A 24,052-nucleotide genomic window follows, 5' to 3' on the forward strand; every position below is an offset into this window, starting at 1 on the left:
CCAGTGATGGTTGCTTGACCATTTTTAAATATTTTAATTATTTTATGTGTGATTACTCTATAATTGGGAAGTACAAAAAAGTTTTTATAAAAAATTTTACCTTTCACCTTTACTGAATGGCGGCCATTTTCATTTGTAAGCACGTGACGATGCTTCAGTTTAGAGACGTTAGCAGAAATATAAATATCTCTGCACTGGGTTAAGTTACAACATTGCAATTGACATGATGGTTTTTAGAAAAGTGTCCTCTACAACATTGTCTATTACACAAAATACCCTAAATTCAAAAATAAACAGTGAAAATGACCTCCAAAGTATGGTATCCAAATTTTCAAAAATCCACTTTTTAGGCCCAAAAATAACAAGCAAGGAGTGATTTATGAGAGTCTATTTTTTCCTATAGTTAGATATCGTACACTACTAGCCTCATATAGAGCAAGAACACTCACAAATGCTTCCTTAATTTTTTATGAGTTTTTGAAATATGAAAATTTTCATTTTTTGTAAAGTTTGGAGTTAGTTATCTCAGGTGGGACTGAATATAAAAATATGATTTTTGCACAGTTTGTATACCTATATGATAGCAACATATTGTAAAAATATCGACCTTGATATCTGACTGGGAACAAAGATATGACATTTTCAAAATGAGGAAATAATTCACATTACTCTACAGCTGATCTTATGGCTGTTGCCTATTTAAATGGTTGATTGTTTCATTGTAATAAAATTTAATTGTGACATATATTTAATTGTGACATATATTTAATTGTGACATATATTTAATTGTGACATATATTTAATTGTGACATATATTTAGTTAACACTGTCACCCAATATTCATTTAGTTTACTTATTTTTAATAATGCTATATTAAATAATAGGACTTTTCACTTTTGTTCTATGGTAATAAAAATGCCCATTTAGGTTTAGGTTTATTGTCAATAAAGAAGTACATTATTGCTGGGTGCGACATTGTTGTAGTCAGTGTGTGTCACAAAACAGCTTACAGTTCAGTTTCAAACAACGTGAAAACTGCCAATGACTTTGATGAAGGTAGACAAACTTTGTTTAAATTTCGAGTAAGTTCTTCGGTAACATGAAGTCCGCCCCCGGTAACTGAGTGGTCAGTGCGACAGACTGTCAATCCTAAGGGCCCAGGTTCGATTCCCGTCTGGGTCGGAGATTTTCTCCGCTCAGGGACTGGGTGTTGTGTTGTCCTAATCATCATCATCATTTCATTCCCTTCGACGCGCAAGTCTCCGAAGTGGCGTCAAATCGAAAGACTTGCACCAGGCGAGCGGTCTATCCAACGGGAGGCCCTCATCACACGCGATTCATTCATTCTGAAGTACAACCACATTTTTGGAGAAAGTGCTTTGCTCCACTTAAAGTTCATAAAAAGCCTGTTACTAAAGGTTTGAGGGAAAACTTGAACATTTGTCCTTGTTATGTGAGAGTGAAACAGTTTCCCAAGTGAAATGTAATGTGATTCCTGGAAATTCGCTGTGCCCAAATTGATACTCAAAAATATTTGTTGTGAATCCATAGCCAGAGTCATGTAATCTTGTTAATGACATTTATATTCCTAATGAGGAAGCTGTTAGCATATTGGATTTTGCTTGTTCTAAGTCAGACGTATCTCCTGCTTCGAAAATAATAAAATTAAGTAGCAGAAAAAGAAAAGCTGCTATTGAAAATAAGGTACAACAAATTTCAGACAAAATTAGAAAAGACTTGGAATCATGCTTTAATAATACAGGTACCAACAGTATTTCTAAAGAAGAAGAAAACCTACCACCAGCATCATCTGGCACTGAATATTTGAGCTTAATAAAGAAATTAAAAATTAAATGTTCAGTGACATCTAAATAGGAAAAAGCTAAAATTTTAAGTCTTCTCCCCGACTCATGGTCAAGAGAAAAGAACTCGTGAATTCAACATTTCTCGTCGTTTGGTTAAACTAACCCGAAAATTAGTGAAAGAGCAAGGCATTCTTCCAGTTTTAGGAAAGACGAAAGGAGTAGGTATAAGTGAAGAAACAATTAAAAAGATCCAGCAGTTTTTTGAAGATGATGAAAACAGTAGAATGTATCCAGGTTGCAAAGATAGCGAAAGAGTTGTTATAAATGGAGTTAAAGTAACAAAGCAGAAACGACTAGTACTGCCAAATTCAAATGAACTTTATGTAGCTTTCAAAAATTCTCATCCTGAATGCAAAATTGAAGGTCAAAGTTTTGTGACCTCCGCCCTAAGTGGTGTATTTTGGCTGGATCCTCAGGGACACACTCCGTATGTGTTTGTTTGTATCATCAAAATGTCAAACTGGTCATTGCGGGTGCAAAATTCCGTGATCTTAACTACCAAGAGTTACTAGATTTATTGGTCTGTGACACTAGCAGTTATGACTGCATGATATTTGTGTAATAAATGACCTGGTAAGGAAAGCGCTATTGAATTGTTTCACGAATATAATGAGGAAATGCCATACAGTATTACCTTCAAACAGTGGGTCACAACTGACAGGGCAGAAATGATAACAGTGGTTAAATCTCAGGAAGAGTACTTGGAATCTTTAATTGATAACTTAAAAAAACTGAAGACACCACTATCTTTCTAAAATACAAAATAAGTTTTTGAAGGACAAAAAAAGCACAACTTCATGGAACTGAATGCATAGAGCTAGCCGATTTTGCAGAAAATTTTACATTTGTGATTCAGGATGCAATACAAGGGTACCACTGGGTCAATGATCAGGCAACAGTGCATCCATTTATTCTGTACTTTAAAAATGAGAAAGATGAAGTTTGCAGTTCTTCAATTTGCAGTCTAAGTGACTACTTGGACCACAACACTTTGGATGTACATGTGTTTCAAAAGTATGTAATAAATTACATGAAAGAAAATTTTCCCAAGCTTGAGAAGCTGATATACTGTTCAGATGAAAGTGGTGGTCAGTATAAGAACAAAAAGAACTTTTCAAATCTGTGCAACCACAAAGCAGACTTTGGGTTGGAGGCTGAGTGGCACTTTTTTGCATCTTGCCATGGTAAAAATGCATGTGATGGAGTAGTAGGTACAACAAAACATGAAGTAAGTAAAGCCAGCCTACAAAGACCAACCACAGACCAAATTCTCACAGTACAGGACATGTATGTTTTTTGCAAGGATAATATTAAAGGCATTACTTGCTTTCTGATCAAGAAAGAAGAAGTGGTTCTGCATATGAAAACAACACTTCAAACCAGATTTGAAAACTGTATAGCAATAAAAGGAACAAGGCATTTCCACAAATTCTTTGGCATTGCAGAAAACTTATTTCCGTGCTATGTAACATCAGAAACAAAAATTTATGAGAATCATTGTGTCAGTAAAATTACACCTCTGTCTTAGACGTTGAATGACATACTGGCATGTGTGTATGATGGACGGTGGTGGCTTGCAGATGTTGAAAGAATAAGTTTGGAAAAAAATGATGTTTTTGTGAGTTTTTACCATCCTGCTGGCTCATGAACATCATTCAAGAAATCTACTAGTGACAAAGTTTGGATACCAATGAAAAATGTTTTAAGAAAACTTTCAGTGCTTCAACTTACCACAGCAACTGGGAGGTCTTATTCTATATCACAGAAGCTGTCTGAAGAAATAAGTGTTCTTAACATTCACCACCAGGTTTAGGAACAGTCGCATCTCGAAGGATGTTAATTGAAAATATTTATTTTAAGTACGTCAAAATAATATAAATGTTAATTTCAGTGATTTTCCACTTTTTGTATATAATTCAGTGCCTTACTTCAATAATAATTGATTATATTCTGCCAATATCACACGTGAATAGACAACAGCCATAAGATCACTTGTAGAGTAATGTGAATTATCTCCTCATTGTCAAAAATTCATATCTTTGTTCTCAGTCAGAGATCAGTATTGAAATTTTTACAGTACGTTGCTATCGTATAGGTGTACAAACTGTGCAAAAATCATATTTTTATATTCAGTCCCACCTGAGACAACTTAACTCCAGACTTTACAAAAAATGAAAATTTTCAAATTTCAAAAATTCATAAAATATTAAGGAAATATTTGTATGTGTTCTTGCTCTATAAGAGGCTAGTAGTGTATGATATCTAACTATAGGGGAAAAAAAAGACTCTCATAAATCACTCCTTGTTTGTTGTTTTTGGGCCTGAATAGTGGATTTTTGAAAATTTGGATACCAAACTTTGGAGGTCATTTTCACTGTTTATCTTTGAATTTAGGGTGTTTTGTATAATAGACAATGTTGTAGAGGACACTTTTCTAAAAACCATCCTGTCAATTGCAATGTTGTAACTTAGCCCATTGCAGAGATATTCGTATTTATGCTAACGTCTCTAAACTGAAACATCGTCGCGCATTTACAAATGAAAATTGCCGCCATTCAGTAAAGGTAAAAGGTGAAATTTTTAAAAAAACTGTTTTGTACTTCTTAATTATAGGGTAATCACATATAAAAAAATTAAAATATTTACAAATGGTCAAGTAACCACCTTAATTTTTTATTGTGCCACTTCATTTGGATTGACCCCCCACTAAGAAAGTAACCTGTAACAGAATGGGAAGCTTCCTCCAGTTTGGTTTCTGTAATATATTCTCTGCAGAGAATCTACAAGGGTCATTTAATAAGTAATGCCCCACATTTAAAAAAAAAAAAAAAAAAAAAAAAAAAAAAAAAAAAAAAAAAAAAAAAAAAAAAAAAAAAAAGCTATTAATATACATAGAGAAACATCCTTGTTGGTGCTTCACATTTGATGTTTATTCTGTGCGCCAGTAAAGTTTCGAACTGTTCTGGTAGATGGCAGAGCAGTAGTACAGCATCAAAATAGCGTGTACATACGACTCACGTGCAAGCAGCATACGTTTATTGAATCTTTGCGTGCAGGAAAAAAAAAACCGGTGAACACCCATAAGCGATCGTGTGCAGTGTATGGCAATGCTGCAGTTGATAAGAGTACAGTTGGGTGATCGATAAAGAAAGTTACAGCCTCAGGAAATGGAGAAACAGGACGTCCTTTCACAGCCACTGCTCCAGACATGCTGAATCGTGTGGATGCCATTATTTGTACTGACCAGTGTATCACAACTTGACAATTGGCTCTACAGTTGTTGGTCAGCATTGGAAGTGTGTCTGCTATGATAGAGTGTAAGTCATGCAGTGAAAACATGAGCATGCCTTCAGGACAAGAGCTTTTACCAGCACGGAATACATGCTCTTCCACAATGTTGGCATATGGCCGTAGTAAGTGATGGAGACTACATAGAAAAATAGGACATGGACAAGATATATTGATGTATATTGTCACCAAATTCTGACTCTTAACAATAAATATGTTCTGAAAAAGAAAATGTGGGGCATTACTTATCGAACAATCCTCATATATATATATATATATATATATATATATATATATATGAATTCACAAATGGTGATATGATGAACCACGGACCTTGCAATTGGTGCGAAGGCTTACATGCCTCAGTGATGCAAATAGCTGTACCAAAGGTGCAACCACACCGGTGGGGTATATGTTGAAAGGCCAAACAAATGTGTGGTTCCTGAAGAGGGGCAGCAGCTTTCTTCAATGGTTGCAGGGGCACAGTCTGGATGATTGACTGACTTGCCTTGTAACATCAACCAACACAGCATTGCCGTGCTGGTACTGCGAACAACTGAAAGCAAGGGGAAACTACAGCCACAATTTCTCCCGAGGGCATGCAGCTTTATTGTATGGTTAAATGATGGCATTCTCTTGGGTAAAATATTCCGTAGGTAAAATAGTCCCCCGTTTGGATCTCTGGGCAGACTACACAAGAGGACATCATTATCAGGAGAAACAAAACTGGCATTCTACGGATCAGAGCATGGAATGTCAGATCCCTTTCAAAAGGAAAATGGGTAGGTTAAAGTCAGGTACAGTGGTAATTAGTGAAGTTTGGTGGTAGGCAGAACAGGACTTTTGGTTAGGTGAATACAGGGTTACAAGTGCAAAATCAAATAAGGGTAATGCAGGAATAGATTTAATAATGAATAAAAAAATAAGAACACAGATAAGCTACTACGAACAGCATAGTGGATGCATTACTGTAGCCAAGTTATACACAAAGCCCATGCCTACCACAATAGTAAAAGTTTATATGCCATCTAGCTCCACAGATGATGAAGAGATTGAAGAAATGAATGATGAGATAAAAGAAATTATTCAAATAGTTAAGGGAGACAAAAATTTAATAGTCATGGGGAACTGGAATTTTTTGTGAATATGGACGGGGGATAAGGAATGAAAGAGGAAGCTGCCTGGTAGAATTTTGCACAGAGCATAACTTAATCATCGCTAACACTTGGTTTAAGAATCATGAAAGAATGTTGTATATGTGTAAGAGACTTGGAGACATGTAAGAGGCCTGGGCTGTGTGTGTAATGGTAAGACAGAGATTTAGGAACTAAGTTTTAAATTGTAAGACATTTCCAGCAGCAGGTGTGGACTCTGGCCACAATTTATTGGTTGTGAACTGTGGATTAAAACTGAAGAAACTGCAGAAAGTAGGACATGGATAAACTGAAAGAACCAGAGGTCGTAAAGAGTTTCAGAGGGAGCATTAGGTAATGATTGACAAGAACAGGGGAAAGGAATACAATAGTAGAAGAAAGGGTTGCTTTGGGAGATAAAATAGTGAAGGCAGCAGAGGATCAAGTACATAAAAAGACGAGATATTGAATTTAATTGATGAGAGGAGAAAATGCAAAAATGTTTTAAATGAAACAGATGAAAAGAAAAGCAAATGTTTCTAAAATGAGATCGACAGGAAGTGCAAAATGGCTAAGTGGGAATTGCTAGAGGATAAATGTAAGGATGTAGAAGCATGTATCACTAGGGGTAAGATATGTGCGCCAACAGGAAAATTAAGAGAGACCTTTGGAGAAAAGAGAACCACCTGTATGAATATCAAGAGCTCAGATAGTAAACCAGTCCAAAGCAAAGAAGGAAAAGCTAGAAGGTGGAAGAAGTATACAGAGAGTCTAAACAAGGGTGATGTACTTTAGGACAGTGTTATGGAAATGGAATACGACATAGATGAAGGCGAGATGGGAGCTATGATACTGCATGAAGAATTAGACAGAGCACTGCAGGACCTAACTAGAGACAAGGCCCCAGGAGTAGACAACATTCTGTTAGAACTACTGATAGCCTTGGGAGAGTCAGCAATGACAAAACTCTTCCATCTGGTGAGCAAAATGTCTGAGACAGGTGAAATATCCGCAGATTTCAAGAAGAATATAGTAATTCCAATTCCAAAGAAAGCAGGTGCTGACAGTGTAAAAATTACTGACCTATCAATTTAATAAGTCACAGTTGCTAAATACTGACACAAATTGTTTACAGATGAATGGAAAAACTGGTAGGAGCTGTCCTCGTGGAAGATCAGTTTGGATTCCATGAAATGTAGGAACACGTGAGGCAATATTGACCCTATGACTTATCTTAGAAGCTAGGTTAATGTTTCTAGCATTTGTAGACTTAGAAGAGCTTTTGACATTTTCAAATGGAATATTCTTTCAAATTCTGAAGGTGGCAGGGGTAAAATACAGGGAGCAAAAGGCTATTTACAATTTGTACAGAAATCAGATGGCAGTTATAAGAATTGAGGGGCACGGAAGGGAAGAAATGGTTGAGACAGGAGTGAGACAGGGTTGTAACCTATCCCCATTGTTGTTCAGTCTGTACATTGAACAAGCTGTAAATGAAACAAAAGAAAAATTTGGAGTAGAAATTAAAATCCAAGGAGAAGAAATAAAAACCTTGAGCTTTGTCGATGACATTGTAATTCTGCCAGAGACAGCAATGAACCTGTAAGAGCAGGTGAACGGAATGGACAGTGTCTTGAAAGGAGGATATAAGATGAACATCAACAAAAGCAAGATGAGTACTGGAATACAGTCAATTTAAATTAGGTGATGTTGAGAGAATTAGATTAGGAAATGAGACACTTAAAGTAGTAAAGGAGTTTTGCTATTTGGGCAGCAAAATAGCTGATGATGGACAAAATAGAGAGGATATAAAACATAGACTGGTGATGGCAAGGAAAGCATTTCTGAAGAAGAGAAATTTGTTAATATCCAGTATAGATTTAAGTATCATGAAGTATTTTCTGAAAGTATTTGTATGGGTATAGCCATGAATGGAAGTGAAATATGGATGATAAACAGTGAAAACAAGAAGAGAATAGAAGCTTTTGAAATGTGGTGCTACAGAAGAATGCTGAAGATTAGATGGGTAGATTGCATAACTAATCAGGAGGTACTGAATAGAAGTGGGGAGAAGAGAAATTTGTGGCACAACTTGACTAGAAGAAGGGATCAGTTGGTAGAACACATTCTGAGGCATCAAGGGATCACCAGTTTAGTACTGGAGGGAAGCATGGAGGGAAAAAATTGTACAGGGAGATCAAGAGATGAATACATTAAGCACATTCAGAAGGATGTAGGTTGCAGTAGTTACTTGGAGATGGAGGCTTGCACAGGATAGAGTAGCATGGAGAGCTGCATCAAATCAGTCTTTGGACTGAAGACCACTCCTGTGTAGCTAAAGGAAATCAGTTATTTCTTTGTACTCCCCACTTCCTTTGCACTATAAGATTCCATGTGGATAGTTAAATAATAATATTGTTCTTTGAAAACAGGTCATGGTAAACTGCACAGCAAAAGTAGTACTAAACCCATAAAAAATGGAATGTAAAATATGGAATATTAAAAGGTTTGTCCTGTGTTAACTCTTTTTCGTAGTCCACTTAAGTGACATTATAAGTGATATATTTCTGATATCAGCTCGCAAGCACATTCTTCTCTGCACCAGTCATTGAAAAAAATGTTTCTTTTTTTGCAAATACATTATCTGCCTTGATTTATGTGGCAACCCTGCCCATTTTCATACTCACTCTGTATTAGGAAGAAGTATATAATAACTTATATTTAACGTCATTATCATAGTAGCTATATTTATTTATCCATGTAGTTACATTGTACTCAGCCAGTCATGAGACGATCTCTCTCTGTAGAAATGTGTTAACTGTCAGAAGGAATCTGTGAAAAATGTTTTAAGTCTCCAAACAAATCAGAAACTGATCCACTCCACTTATTTGATTAATCCCCTGATGGAATGAAATAAGATAACATTACCTTTCAGTGCCTTCTTGTAAAAATTGTGTGTGTCACTGTAAATTCTTTTAAAAACTGTATTCCTGAATGCTAGCTGTAATATAAAGGTGTCCTAATGCCCGAATTTTACTTTTTATGGTGACCCTGCTGTACAAGGTGAAAAAAAAACTACACATACAGAATTTGAGTGTTAGAAGAGATAAAAAGAAAAACTATTTTACGTGACCAAAATGTCACAAGTGCACCACTTGCAGACTAGAGCTCCATGAAGGTTTTGGCACTAGTGATTTTCAGATATAATATTCGAGCTGCTGTGTGATGCATATTGTCTTAGACGTGGTGTTGAAAATGTCATCTGTTTATATTAATGAACAACTGCTCAAAATAACCAGATGTTTTACAAATAATGGCTGCATCTTCGGTCAGATGGGCAGCCTGCTGTTCTGGATTGTCTGTCAGTGTCACATACAATCGCAAGTATGCAGATGTCAGTTGTGCTTGAAGGTAAGTGGACGACATTTCCAGCAGCAACTCCAAAACAACATTCATCACACGGCAGTTCAAACATCATTTCTAAAAATCACTGGTATCAAACATTCATGGACCCCTAGCGGAGTAACAGCACACCTGTAAAATTTTGTCACATAAAGTAAATATTGCCTATATAGTTTGTTTACACCATATATATTCTGTCATATCCTGTTTCTTACTCAGATGTAAGATATGTGCAGTGCATCTCCCAAACAACTACTAGCATAGTATTTCATTAAGTCATGTGCCTGCTTAACTTCATATTTTTATGGCTAACAGCTGATTTTCTTAAAGACTAAACATGGCATTGCAGGAGCTCCCCCAATCCCTTGTTCAGTTATGCATCTTCTGTTCCTTTACATCCATATCCCAGCCGTTATGTACTCCACAAACAGCAGATACTCTGACTCTCACCAAAATCCTTATTCAAATATGTTATGTTGCCTGGCACTTGGCTTCAAACATAGTCACTAATTCAAATTTAAGTGCACAAAGGCTTTTTTTCTGTTCAACATCTCCCTCATGTTTTGTGGCTGACCATGCAACTGCAGCTCATCAGTTGCTACTGACAATTCAAAGAGTGGAGGACATACCTTTTGTATAAATCAAAACATTTTTATAATCAATAAAGTGACTGAAATTGTATTTTGAGTCTCACAAAGTATTGAATATATGGAAAGTGGCTCTTACTACAATCCCAAGAGGGGATTATGCTGTTTACAGATAACTAGAGATTTAGTTCCACGAAAGAGAGTAAGCAATGACACATGTTGAGTTTAAAAAATGGCAATGGTGGGAGTAGACACAGTCCTTGCATTTGCTGACAATGTTGTGATTCCTAAAAGCACCCTGGAATAAGTTACACACTGATACTTCCTGATTTCTCCACAATGCAAAGAAAATTAGGCTGCTGGTGAATGATGATAAAACAATATCTCGTTGTATCACACTGTCGAGCTGTCTTTCCCCACATTGTTGTCAATGTGCACACCTTTGAAATAGTTCAAGAATTCAAGTCTTTGGGGTCCAGATTGACTGACAAAAGTGAAATGATGAAAGAAGTGCATCAGTGAAAAAGAAATAATAACTGCATGTTCTTTAGTCTCAACAATTTATTCAAGTCACATCTCTTACCACAGTAGAATAAGATTCAGCTGACTTACCACTAGTAAGGCTGGTACTTTTGTATTATTATGAAACCTGGGTGATCTTAGCAACAACTGAAGAAGCAATCTGTATCTTCGAGAGAAAGGTGATTCGTAAGACCTATGGACCCATCTACAATACCACAGAAAGTAAAGGAGAATGAAGAATGAAACAAGGCCTGTACCAGTGATTTTGAAATCCATATACTGGCCAAATATTATGGCAGAAGAAGTTACAGTAGTTTAGCCACATCTCTCAAACTGATGGATCCCTCCCTAACAGAGTTCTCCATTCTCAGCCTGCTGGAAAATGCCCAAGGGGGCATCCAAGGATGCAACGGAAGGATGAAGTCGTCATGATCCTTAAGCAAGTGAAGCCAGTATTGGTGGAAGATGAAAACAATAACTGACAACAATGGACTACCATATGCAGTAGATACCTCCTCTGTTGTGACTGACAGAATTCCCTCTTTTATTGTGTTTTTGGTAATGTGTCCGTTAATAAATTTTTTATAGGGGGCAGTTAGCAATAGATGATTATGATGATAAAGGGTATTGAGTATTTATTCATTTCTACAACATTCTGGAATATATTTTTAAGCAAAGTGACTGCAAGATTCACCTTCACTAACAAACAGGTGCATTGAACATTTTTGTGTAGTGGATATCTTGAGTGGTCAGGTGTCACATGTTTATAGGAATTGATAAAAAGATGAGAAAATGAAATAAATCATTTAACTTATTCCACAATGTTGTCTTGTTGCCTCCTCAGGTCAGTAGGTAGGTGACTGGTGTGTGTTAACATGGTCACTAACCTAACTTTTTGTAAGTATGAGCCAACCACAAGTTCAAGATTTCTTATTTTAGTCTTTATATAGTGGAAATGCTAAGTCCCAGATAGCCAGAATGAACAGACTGTCACAAAGTAAGCTTTCAGCCAACAAGGCCTTTGTCATAAATAAACACACGCGAGAATTGAGCTCTCATACACATGACCATAGTTCTCCTCAGCAGGCAGAGATTATGGTGATGGGTTCGCGTGCGTGCGTGCGTGCGTGCGCGCGCGCGCGCGCGCGCGCGCGCGCGCGCTGTGGCTTTCTATTGTTGGAATAGCACTCCAGCTTTGTAAGTAATGGGGAAATCCTGCCTGAACCCCAGGCATAGCTGATTTGTTGATCTGATTAAATTACAGTTTCCTTTGGGCATATGAGTCTCAACTTTATCTCAGCAGTTGTAATGATTTAAGAAGGGAAAAATGAGTGAAGGTGTGAATTGAAGTTTGTGTTAGGGACGTCACTGAGCTAGGGTAGTCTCTGCAGCTGTGTTAGCCATACTGCTATGGTGGCGTAGTGGTTGGCACATCTGCCTAGTAAGCAGGAAACCAGGATTCAAGTCCCGGCTGTGGCACAAATTTTAATTCACATCTTGAGCTTCTGTCATTATCAGTAAAGCTGAGACTCATATGTCTCAAGAAAATCGTAATTCCATCAGATCTGAGATGTTGCTTGTTTCGCCCCCAGTCTCTGCCATCAAGGACCCTGCCAGTGTACCCAATGCAGGGCAGCTGAGTGAGTTGTAACACATAGTCAATTTGATGACTGTCGGTCTGGCCTCGCCCATTTGCACTGTGAGTGGACTTCAACAGGATCCAAGCAGGCACATGGGGAGAGGGGTTTGCTAGTTATTAGGAACTCCAACGTTAGGTGCGTTATGAAGCACTTTAGGGAAATTGCATCTAGTATGTCTGCCTGTGGGCCTCATCCAGCATGTGGAGGAGAACTTGCCTGCACAAATCAATGATATAAGCTACAGTCATCGGCAAATTGTTGTTTATGTTGACGCCAGTGATGCCTGCTGCTTGGGTTCCAAGGCTATCCTTAGTTCATACAGGTGCCTGCCGGCAGCGGTGAAGACTTCTGGCCTTGCTGGCTGGTTGCAAGTAGAACTCACAATTTGCGGTTTCATACGTATAACTGATTGGGGTGCTTTGGTTTGGAGCCAAGTGGGGGGTCTCTGTGAGAGGCTCCGTCAGTTCTGTGATGGTCTTGGCTGCAGATTTCTGGACCTGCATTATGGTATGGAGAATGATAGCACCCACCTTGACAGGTCAGGGATGCACCGTACACACAGAAAGCAGCTGTTAGGGTAGCAGATTACTTGTGAAGTGCACATGTAGGTAAAGAGGATATGTTCATCCTCACAATAGGAAAACATAGCAAGTACTTGAACACAGACTAAAATGGATTAAAAATGATCAACTTTGCACTGTCAAAGAATATGAGAATTTGCTCGTCGATGTTCCCTCACAAAGGTACAGGGTGCTCTCCAGATGGCACAACAGTAAATCAGGTTGACCATGTTATGACATATCAATGTTTCACTTCATTTCTAAGAGATGTTGGAACATACAGAGGAGCTGAAATCAGCTCAGATCATTTTCTAGTGGTAGGAAAGACGAAAATCAAGATGATTTGCATTTGGCAACCAAAAGCCACACCAAAACCTAATTTAGACTGAAGGAACAGTCTGTTAAAGAAGCCTATGTGATTGAAATAAATAACCGATTTACAGCATTGCAAGAAGCTGAGGATAAAAATAGTGTCGAGAAGGCTTGGGAAAGAATAAGATGCAGTAGAAAAAACATTGGGCAAGGAAAGAAAATGAAGAAACAGAAATGGTCCAATGAAAAGTGTGAGAAGCAGTAGAAAGGAGGAAAGAAACCAAGATGCTGTGGCTGCATAATGAGAGTGAGGAAGGAGAGAGACCTTCAAGGCAGTTAGAAGAGAAACAGCAAGAGTTCTACGAACAGATGAAAGAAAATATCTAACTGGAGTTCTAGCATCTATAGAAGTGGAAAGCAGGAATGGAAACTCAAAGAAGTTGATCAGTATACAAAGGAACGCAGCTGGAAGATATCCTAGAAAGATGGAAAGAGTATTTCTCAGAAATGTTAAATTGCACTGATCCGTACATAACCTTCAATTACACAATGTCTGAAGAATGACAGCATTAATAATGGCAAATGTGGAATCACTGAACAGGAAGTGATCCACACCATTCAAAAGCTCAAAAACAACAGGGCAGCAGGCGAGGACCAGATATCAGCAGAGATATTAAGAGGGTGGAAACAAACTACACAAAGAAATTTGTTACCTTATCACAATGATCCAGAAAAGTGAAACACTGCCAGAAGATTGGGAAACTGCAATAATTTGTCCAATACACAAGAAAGGAAACAGAACAGAATGTGGAAATTACAGAGCAATCAGTTTGCTGAACATAACATACAAAATCCCCTCAATTATCATTCTGGAAAAACAGAAAACATTATTCAAGATTACCAGGCTGGATTTCGAACAAACCGTTTCACAACTGATAATTTGTTTACTATACAGCAGATCTTCGAGAAATACTGGGAATTTAACAAAAACATCCACTGTCTCTTCATTGACTTCCAGCGAGCCTATGACAGCATCCACAGAAGTAGCCTCTACAACACATTACACAAATTTAGTAAACCCAGTAAAATCATTAGGATGATACAACTGCATGGATGGCTCCCAGGCAGCAGAAGTTCAGAGGATCCATACCCCCCACCTTTCCAATTAAAACAGACTTAAGACAGGGAGATGCTCTTTCGTGTGTCCTCTTCAACCTTGCGTTAGAGAAAGTGGTTCGAGAGAATAATTTACATCTATACAATGGTCTCTGATTCGAACACACTGAAGTAAAACTTCTGGCTTATGTAGATGATGTAGTGTTGTTGAGTGAAATTGAAGAAGAACTGAAAGACATGTACAGATCTCTCAGGCACAGTGCCAGCAAAATGGGGCTTTTGATTAACCAAGAGAAAACCGAATATATGGAAATAGGTAGAGTCATAAACCCAAATCCTTGCTTTGAAATTGACCAGCTTTCTAAATTCAGAAAAAGTTCTCCTGTTTAAAAACCTTGGATAACGTTTCCACAGTGAAAATATCATAACAATGGATATAAATGAAAGAATAGGCTCAGGGTCAAGATGTCTGTACTCACTAAGCAACGCACTCAAAAGTAAAGCTTTGTCAATCACCACAAAGATGAAGATATACAACACTATCATCTGCCCCATAGTACTATACGGTTCGGAAAGCTGGACACTTACAAAGAATGAAAGAGAAAAACTGAATGTTTTCGAAAGAAAAGTAATGAGAAAAATCTGGGGACCTGTGTTGGAGAATGGTGTATGGAGAATTCGAAACAACAATGAAATTTATCAGTTAATGAAGCAACTCACTATCATCCAGAAATTAATAAGTAGGAGACTGCAATGGGCTGGACATGTGGCTCGAATGGAAAACAATAAAATCACCAAGAAAGCATTCGAAGGAACTCTCCAGGCAGCAAGACCTTTGGGCCAATGCCTTACAAGGTGGCAAGATGACATAGAGGACATCGCAGCATTAGGAATTTCCGCAGGGTAGAGAGAGGCTGCGAGAGATAGAAGGTGGTGGAATCAGATTGTTGATGCAGTGCGTGGTCTAATCAGTCAGATTATGTACGAAGTAGACACTTCGGCACTGAAAATTTTTGCTGTAAATTGCCGAAGCATTTGTAGCAAAGTTCATAAACTTACTGCCATGAAGGAAAGTTGTAATGCTCATGTTATTCTCAGAACCGAGAGAGAGAAGTAGAAATTTCAAAATATTTCATGAGAAATGGAACTTACATTGAAAAGAGAGACTAGATGTCATAGGAGGGAGGGGCAAATATTGCAGTTGGCAAAAATATTCTCTATCAAAGTTGAAATTGAGTTGGACAATGAAGTTATCTGGACACAAGTAACTTACATAACTCAACTCTATGTAATCATTGGTTGTTTTGATGAGCTATCTGATTCCTCCACACCAGTTGTACAATCACTTCAAGAAAGTCTACGCTCAGTAGTGCAGAAGTATGCCAATCATGCAGTATTAACAGGAGGCAACTTCACCCTACTGAGTGTAGAATGGAATATCTGTAGATTCATTGCAGTTGGTACAGGCAGAGGATATTATGAAGTTCTAAAGAATTTCCCTACAACAGTCTAGAACAACTAGTTTGACAACTCACACTACAAACAGTGCTGACCTTATTGACAGTGTCAGTACAGAGACATGGACAGGTGATCATGATTATCATTGAGGAGGCGGTGGTGGTTACTTAGGTTAACAAATCTATCAAGAAAACTAAGAGAGTATTTACACATGAAATAACAGATAAGCACTTCTTAGCATGCTACTCAGACAACAAATGGACATCATTTAGTTCCATGATGGGCATGAAGGAATTAAGGGCTAAGTTTAAACACATTGTAAATAGCTTTCTTAACAAAATTTGGAAAATGCTGAGGAAACAAGGATTGCAACACTCTGTTTAGAAAAGGATTTGGAAATGTCAGCAGATAGAATTTATAGAAACTTATGCATCTATAAAAAGATCAATGCGCATACTTCCACTCTCATGCCTTAGCAAAAGATGTTCCCGAGAACCCCAGAAAATTCTGGTCCTACGTAAAATCAGTAAGTGGCTTGATTGCTTCTTGCCTGTCACTTGTCAACCAGCCTAGTATGACAATATAAGATTGCAAAAGGAAAGATCAGCTTTTAAATTTTGTGTTTCACAAATCGTTCACACAGGAGGATCGTACAAACATACCATCATTTGATTTCTGTTTGGAGAACGTAATAATAGGCTTCCCTGGTATAGAGAAGCAACTGAAAGATTTGCACAGGAATATGTCGCCAGTTTTGTATGGAATCCCATTTTTGGTTTTATGGAGAGCACAGCACAACATTGGCTCGTTAGTTGGCCTGGTTTTAGCTTGCTTCTCTCACCCAGTGCAATGTCCCCAGTAAGTGGAAAAATGTGCATGTGACTCTTGTTTATAAGAAAGGCAAAGTAATGGACACTCGAAATTACGGACCAATGTCCTTAATATTGGTTTGCTGCCGAATTCTTGAGCATATTCTAACTTTGAATGTAACATATTTTCTTGAGACTGAAAAGTCGCCCTCAGATCAGCGCAGATTTAGAAAGCATTGCTTGTGTGAAACTCGGGTTGCCTTTTTCTCATATGATATCGTGCAAACCATGGATGAAAGGCAACAGGCAGATTCCATACTCCTAGATTTCTGAAAAGCATTTGATGCAGTGCCCCATGGCACACTATTAATTAAGGTATGAGCATATGAAATAGGATCCCAGAGATATGAGTGGGTCGAAAATTGTTTAAGTAACAAAACCCAGTATGTTGTCCTCAGCATACATCAGAGACAGAGTTTCATCAGGAGTGCCACAATAATGTGACTATTGGCTGATGATGCTGTAGTGTATGAAAAAGTATTGTCATTGAATTACAGGAGAAGTATAGAAAATGAGTTGAACAGAGTATCTATTTCATGTGATGAATAGCAGCTTGCTCTAAATGAAGAAAAATGTAAGTTATTACAGATGGAGGAGGGGAAACAGTCTTGTAATATTTAAATACAGTATTAGTGGTGTGCTGCTTGGCACAGTCATATCAATTAAATGTTTAAGTATAAGATTGCAAAGCAATATGAAGTGGAACGAGCATGTAAGGACAGTAGGACGGAAGGCAAATGGTTGACTTCGATTTATTGGGAAAATTCTAGGAAAGAGTTGTTAATCTATAAATGATGCTGTGTATAGAGCACTAGTGTGACTTACTCTTGAGTACTGCTATAGTGTTTAGGAATCCCGCCAGGGAGACATCAAACCAACCAGAGGCATGGTGCTAGATTTGTTATCAATAGGTTCAGTCAACACATGAGAATTCCAGAGGTGTTTCATGAACTCAAATAGAAATTCCTGGAGGGAAGAGGACATTCTTTTTGCAAAACACTTTTTGAGAAAAGTTAGAGAAGTGCCATTTGCAACCGACTGCAGAACAGGTCTACTGCTGCCAATGTAAATTTTGCTCAAGGACCAAAGAGAAAATAGGAAGAATTTGGGCTTGTACGGAGGCATCTAGATAGTTCCCTCACACCATTTGTAAGTGGTACAGGAAAGGGAATGACTAGTACTGGTCCAAGATGCCCTTCACCATGCATCATATTGTAGCTTGTGGAGTATATATGTAGATGTTGGTGTAGATTTAGATATGCCTGATTTATTTCTTATAGTCAGATCTACTTTGTAATATACCTTAACTTTCTGTTTTTACCTTCTTACAGCTCCAATATTATAAAGTCTGATAGTATTCCATCCATTTATATACATGGCACAACTATAATTGATAGGACTTACTTGGAAGTATTACACAACGTTTTCTTATTCATTTTGTTTGGTTATGTCACATGCTCCCATTTAGGAAGAAAAGTTTAAAGTTATAGTCTGAAGTAGTACCCGTACATTTAATAAGACACAAAGTTAATATATTCAATGTGGCATAAATCCAACTGTAAAATAAATACTTAGCTAAATTGGTCAGTTGATTGTATTTTGTAGTGATGCACATGATTTTAATGAAGAAAGAAATCTCTTGCTCATCTTAGATGTCATATTATAATAAAATCTGCCCTAATTTTTGATCTCATGTGGAAATAAATAGGCCTGTGCCTCCCTCAAGAGGAAATTCCACTCTGCTTCAGCAAGCACACCTGCAAGTCTGCGGTACTTGAAGAATTGTATTGTGCTTTGATTCATTCTACACTGTACACGTTTTGAAAGAATCTAGAAAATACTAGAAACACTTTGGTGAGAATGGATAAATGGCATTCAGGCTCTTGCAGGCTGTACAGGATGTTTCAAAATATAGAGTCAGTGCATTTTTTTTTTTTTTTTTGGAGTTGGTAATATGTTTTTTCAATAGAAAAGGTGCTTCAAAGTAGTGAAGATGGAAAAAGTGTTCCTAGCTTTTAAGGTTTGTGTTTTAGAGCCTATGTTTCTAGACTTTTTTCTGGTTTTGGTCCATACTAGCACCTCTCAAAATATGGAAGACTTTTTCTAACACACTGTATGTATTCACATGACAACAAATAACATCATGCATAAGTGTCCACTGTTATTCAGTGGCGCATTTTGCATTACTTGTAGGACCGAAAACTATAAAATCCTGAACGGAGTTTGGTTGTGTTCTCCAGTTGTCGCGATGTTTTAAATTATTTTTTTTTTAAATCTATGAACTGAAGTTTGTTTACAGAGAATGCATATTATGACAAATAATCTACTGTTTTCTCTTTTACAGCTAGTGCAGTACAGATGTGAAGAATTAGTCATCCAAGCTTTACACTGTATCAGTTTCTGTGCAAAGAAAACTGGAAAATATTTTTTATGAAAGTGCATTTTTCATTGTTAAATATAAAAGTGCTTTATGTAAATACAGTGATTAAACCACACTTCCCTTTGACTTCAGAAAATATTCCCCCCGTCCCCCTGATGTGTTCACGGATAGTTCACAATTTGTAAGATTTTGTGGTTTCAGCGATAGTGAACTGTATATTAGACTGAAAGTGCAGTGTAAATATTTTACATTCTTTTTATGATCACAGATTTTCTGTGAAATGTGTTTCTTAAGACTGAAAATAATTGTTTTATCTGGCATGATATGACAGCAGGGTCTTTCAGACAAAATGTACATTTTATGTATAAAATCAGACCTTCATATACAATGAATAGAGAAATATTTTAACGGCTAATAAGTATGCCAAAAAAAGAGCATCAGTTGGCAATAAAACAGTTTCTCGTAGATTATTTTTATATTTATCGATTTACAAAATTATTTTATCATGTGTATAGTTTGATTCTGTGTACAAGGTGCAATATTATGTGTGCAGTCACATAACGTATTATTACTTTTACCTGTTTTTATTTGTGTGCTGTTTTGTGAGGAAGAGTGTTTTATTATGTATAATTTATTTGTCCTGCTTTGTTGAGATCTGTGTATATCTTTTATCTATAACTGTACATACCACAGAAGAAAATGTTGTAAAACTTTTGAGCTATGAAATTCACTATTTAAGTCTATTTTAAATCTGCTTGTCCTGTTACTTTTATTTACAATTCCTTGAAAACCAGTACAAACTAAATCTATCACATTTTAAAAAATATGTAACCAGAAGTTACACTCTTTTGGGTTAAAATTTTCATGTATATATATATTAAGTGAGAAGTTATGGCAATAATAGGGAAAAGTGTGTGGGAAAGTGAAATGGTTTTGTGTTTACAAACAGTCAAGTAGGTCACATGTATGGCACCGTGTATACAGGACTATTTTATGTTGGATAGACAGAGTTTAAGGCCTAAACGACACAAGCTGTTGTTTGAGGTGCCAGAGGCACCACAACTCTAAGATTTCTATATGTGGCAGAACACAGTTAGTATTGGCCACTGATGGTACCCAAGTACAAGATTTGTATACAGTTCCTACCAAAATTAGTGGCAGAAACTGGTGTGCGTGAAAGCGTACAAAGGAAATGGGGATTGCAAATAAGGTATTTTTGAGGGGAAAATATCCTCGAACCGGCCCTGTGGATATGTCGTTTCACCAGATAATTCCTACAGACTTTAAAGTATAGTCATTAATAATAGTTGTCCATGCCAACCTTTGGATAAAGACATTCAAAAGACAAGTAAATTGAAATCCCAGATCATAAAAAATGTGGGAAACAGTAAAGACTACACTGCCCTAGTGAAATATAAATTTGCGTTGTCCCTCCTTAAGAATCCCCCTAAACTCATTGGAATTGCTTTGTTGATTTTATGAGGGAAAATATCTAAATAAGGGTTTTGCAGTTGGTCAAGAGATGTTAGTACCAATTACAGGCATGTGGAACAGAGAAACTTGGTAATTGCTGGGAATCTGTCAGGCATTTATCAAACTTTGGATGGGAAATGGGAGTGTGTGTCTTGAGACACTTGAGGTTCTCAGTGTATTTATCATAAACAAGCCTCATGTGAGCACTCCAAAAAAAGATGAAGCACTCCTACTTGCATCATGTTCCTGGAACACTAAGAGTGTCAGCAGAGAACGGGCTCAGATGTTTTGTAAAATGGGCCAACAGACAGTCGTAAATAGGTGTGTGTGTGGGGGGGGGGGGGGGGACCTATTCATGGTGAATATGTAGTCCTGCTGCACCAAACAACACACAAAGAAAAATGAGCCACTTCATATTAGGTTTATCATTTAGTTGGATGCAGGTAGAAAAGCTGTGTTTGAATTGCATATTGATGGCAACAAAGAAGATATGTTGGGTATGAAAATATTTCGCGGTTGTCCCGGAAAATGAAAAAAAATGCTGTATTTGCTTTCAGTATATTAGTTTAAAAAGTTAAACTATAACAGGCGTGAGGTACCATTTAAATAACATTTAAACAAATATTTCAGGGTATTGAGGCACAACCTAGTAACTCTTCTCTTTGTAAGTAACTAGTTGCATACACTTACACCTACAATCTATGAGTGAAGAGCTACCAGGTTATGTCTCAAAGCCTTGAAATACTGTATTTTTATGCCCATAGGTTCTTCTTTGTAGCCATCAATTGGCAGTTGAAAGACAACTTTTCTACTCACATTAATTGTGAATGAATGATACAGTTCAGACTAAATGACCATCTTTTCTTTGTGTGGGATAAAATCCTTTGACTGTATTGTTCAAGTACTCTACCTAATGAAATGTATCTGGACATTCCTATGTAATATGGAATTGATCACCAGATGTCACAAGAGGCAAACTTGCCAGTATAAAAGAAGACGGAGTATTGTGTTGTCAGTAGAAAAGCAGTAACAGCAGACTGGGTCAGTCAAGAGAGCTCAGCAACTGTGAATGTGGACTAGTCATTGGATATCACCTGAGTCACAAAGCCATCAGAGGCATTTCAACCTTTCTAAGCTGCCCGGACATGAAGGAACAAACCAAAATCAGGCAGACCTCATGTACTGTTGGACAGGGGCTGTTGAATGCTGCAAAGTGTTGTTGTAAAAAATATGAAATCAGTGGAAAGAATCACTCGTGATTTCCAAAGTGGTACCAGCAGTCCAACTAGCACAGTCAATGTGCTTAGCAAGTTAAAAATAATAAGGTACAGTGAACAAGCAGCTCCTCGTAAGCCACACATTTCTGTATTAAATGTTAAGCAGCACTTTCCCCTCGCCCCCCCCCCCCCCCCTCCCCTTCCTCCATTGAGCGACTAACTAATGACTTTTACAAACATCATAGCAATTTTTTACAAGTTTCGTACAAACATAGTACATCATATCATATATGCACAATTAATCGCATGTATGTGTAAGTGATAAAGATAGAAATTTATTTAGCAGGACAACATTGTACAAGAAAAGAGCATTACATCATAATTATTACAAATATTTAGATTTTGCAGAACAAAATATACAGAGATTTCAGTTCAAATTAATATTCTCTCAAGGACCATAAGCACTTGCCTGTCGTGAACAGTTCTCTTGATGATACTTTTAGAGCTCAGGAGTGTGTTATACCATATCTCACTGTCAATGCATGGACTGTGGTCTGTTAATTTTAGTCCTTTGTCTGAAAAAGCAGTCTTTCTTTCTTGTATTATAGACATGCGTATTAGAGCACTTGGTTGAATTGTTTAGACGTGTCACAAAAAATATAATTAATTTAAAGATATAGTGAGTAGACTGATGTACGAGGGTTGAAACTTAAATAGTGGCAACTATTTATTCACATCCAATACAAAAGAGTTACATGTTTACACCTGTTACTGACCTTAAAAATCGTCACCAGCATTGTGTAGAACCCGTTGCCAGCAATGTGGAAGGCGTAGTATACCATTAGCAGGCCTTGTTCTGTTGATGGTGCGAATGGGGCGGTCTATTGCCTGTCAAATCTCTGGAACAGTTCTGAAGCAAATTCCACGAAGTGGTTCCTTCATCTTCAAAATCAAATCAAAGTCACAAGGACTTAAGTTGTATTACTGTTCATTTTTGGAGCATCACCTGCGGCCAGCTTTGTGAAAGAAGCGGCGACACTTTCTGCAAAACCCACCCATCATTTTGCACGACAGTGCTTGGGCGCATACAGAACAAGCTGTGGCTGCTCTGTTTGGTCGATGGGACTGGAAAGTACTCTACCATCCACCATACTCCCTGGTCTTAAGTCCTTGTAACTTTGATTTGATTCCAAAGATGAAGGAACCACTTCACGGCATTCGCTTCAGATCTGTTCCAGAGATTCGACAGGCAGTAAACTGCTCCTTCGCGCCATCAACAGAACAGGCTCTGCTAATGGTATACTACGCCTTCCACATTGCTGGCAATGGGTTCCACACAACGCTGGTGACTACTTTGATGGACAGTAACAGGTGCAAACGTGTAACTCTTTTGTATCGGTTGTGAATAAATAGTTGCCACTATTTAAGTTCCAACTCTTGTATTTATCATGTACAAGAGATTACCCTGCAGGAGTCTCTCTAACCTATTCCATGGATGATCCTGATTACTCTTTTCTGCAGGGTTAATATTCTTTCCATACGTGTGTAAGCAACACAGCCCAAAATCTCTATCCTATAATTACTCTTTGAAAAACGTGTCCCATAATAAGTTGTTTTTAATATCTGACTGGAAACTGTGTGTGATACCTGGCTAATTAGATATAGCGAACTACTGATTTTATATCTAAAAACAAAGATGCTGTAACTTGCCAAATGAAAGCGTTGGTACGTTGATAGAGACAATAACAAATACAAACACACACACAAATTTCAAGCTTTCGAAATCCACGGTTGCTTCCTCAGGAAAGAGGGAAAAATGAAAGGATGTGGGTTTTAAGGGAGAGGGTAAGGAGTCATTCCAATCCCGGGAGCGGAAAGACTTACCTTGGGGGGGAAAAAGGGACAGGTATATACTCGCGCGCACACACACACATATCCATCCGCACATTTACAGACACATATTTGTGTGCGTGTGCGTATGCATGAGTGTAGAATGTTTCCCTCTACTATATTCATATCATTAATTTGAACTACTGATTTTGTTACATATAAAATTAATACGATTTACCCTCCATAGACCAGTGCTGACTACCATCAAGTGGATGTAGGTTGCAGTAGTTAAAGTAGTTAAGCAGAGGTGAAAAGACTTTCACAGCATAGATTATTGTGGAGAGCTTCATCAAATCAGTTTTTAGACTGAGACAACAACATATCAAACTGCTGGCAGGTT

The 24,052-nt window shown here is 37.5% G+C and overlaps 1 protein-coding gene across 1 annotated transcript in view; it reads left to right on the top strand.

The window, feature by feature from the left end:
- Positions 1–19,882, top strand: part of LOC126161961 (protein lin-54 homolog) — a 271,287-nt gene extending 251,405 nt beyond the window's left edge. Inside the window, exon 12 of the mRNA XM_049918145.1 lies at positions 19,097–19,882. Coding sequence (XP_049774102.1) covers positions 19,097–19,116 — 20 coding nt within the window. The 3' untranslated portion in view covers positions 19,117–19,882. The remainder of the gene's footprint in view (positions 1–19,096) is intronic.
- Positions 19,883–24,052: the final 4,170 nt, after the last annotated feature.

Source organism: Schistocerca cancellata, chromosome 2 (genome assembly GCF_023864275.1).
Source record: "Schistocerca cancellata isolate TAMUIC-IGC-003103 chromosome 2, iqSchCanc2.1, whole genome shotgun sequence".
Lineage (NCBI taxonomy): Eukaryota > Metazoa > Arthropoda > Insecta > Orthoptera > Acrididae > Schistocerca > Schistocerca cancellata.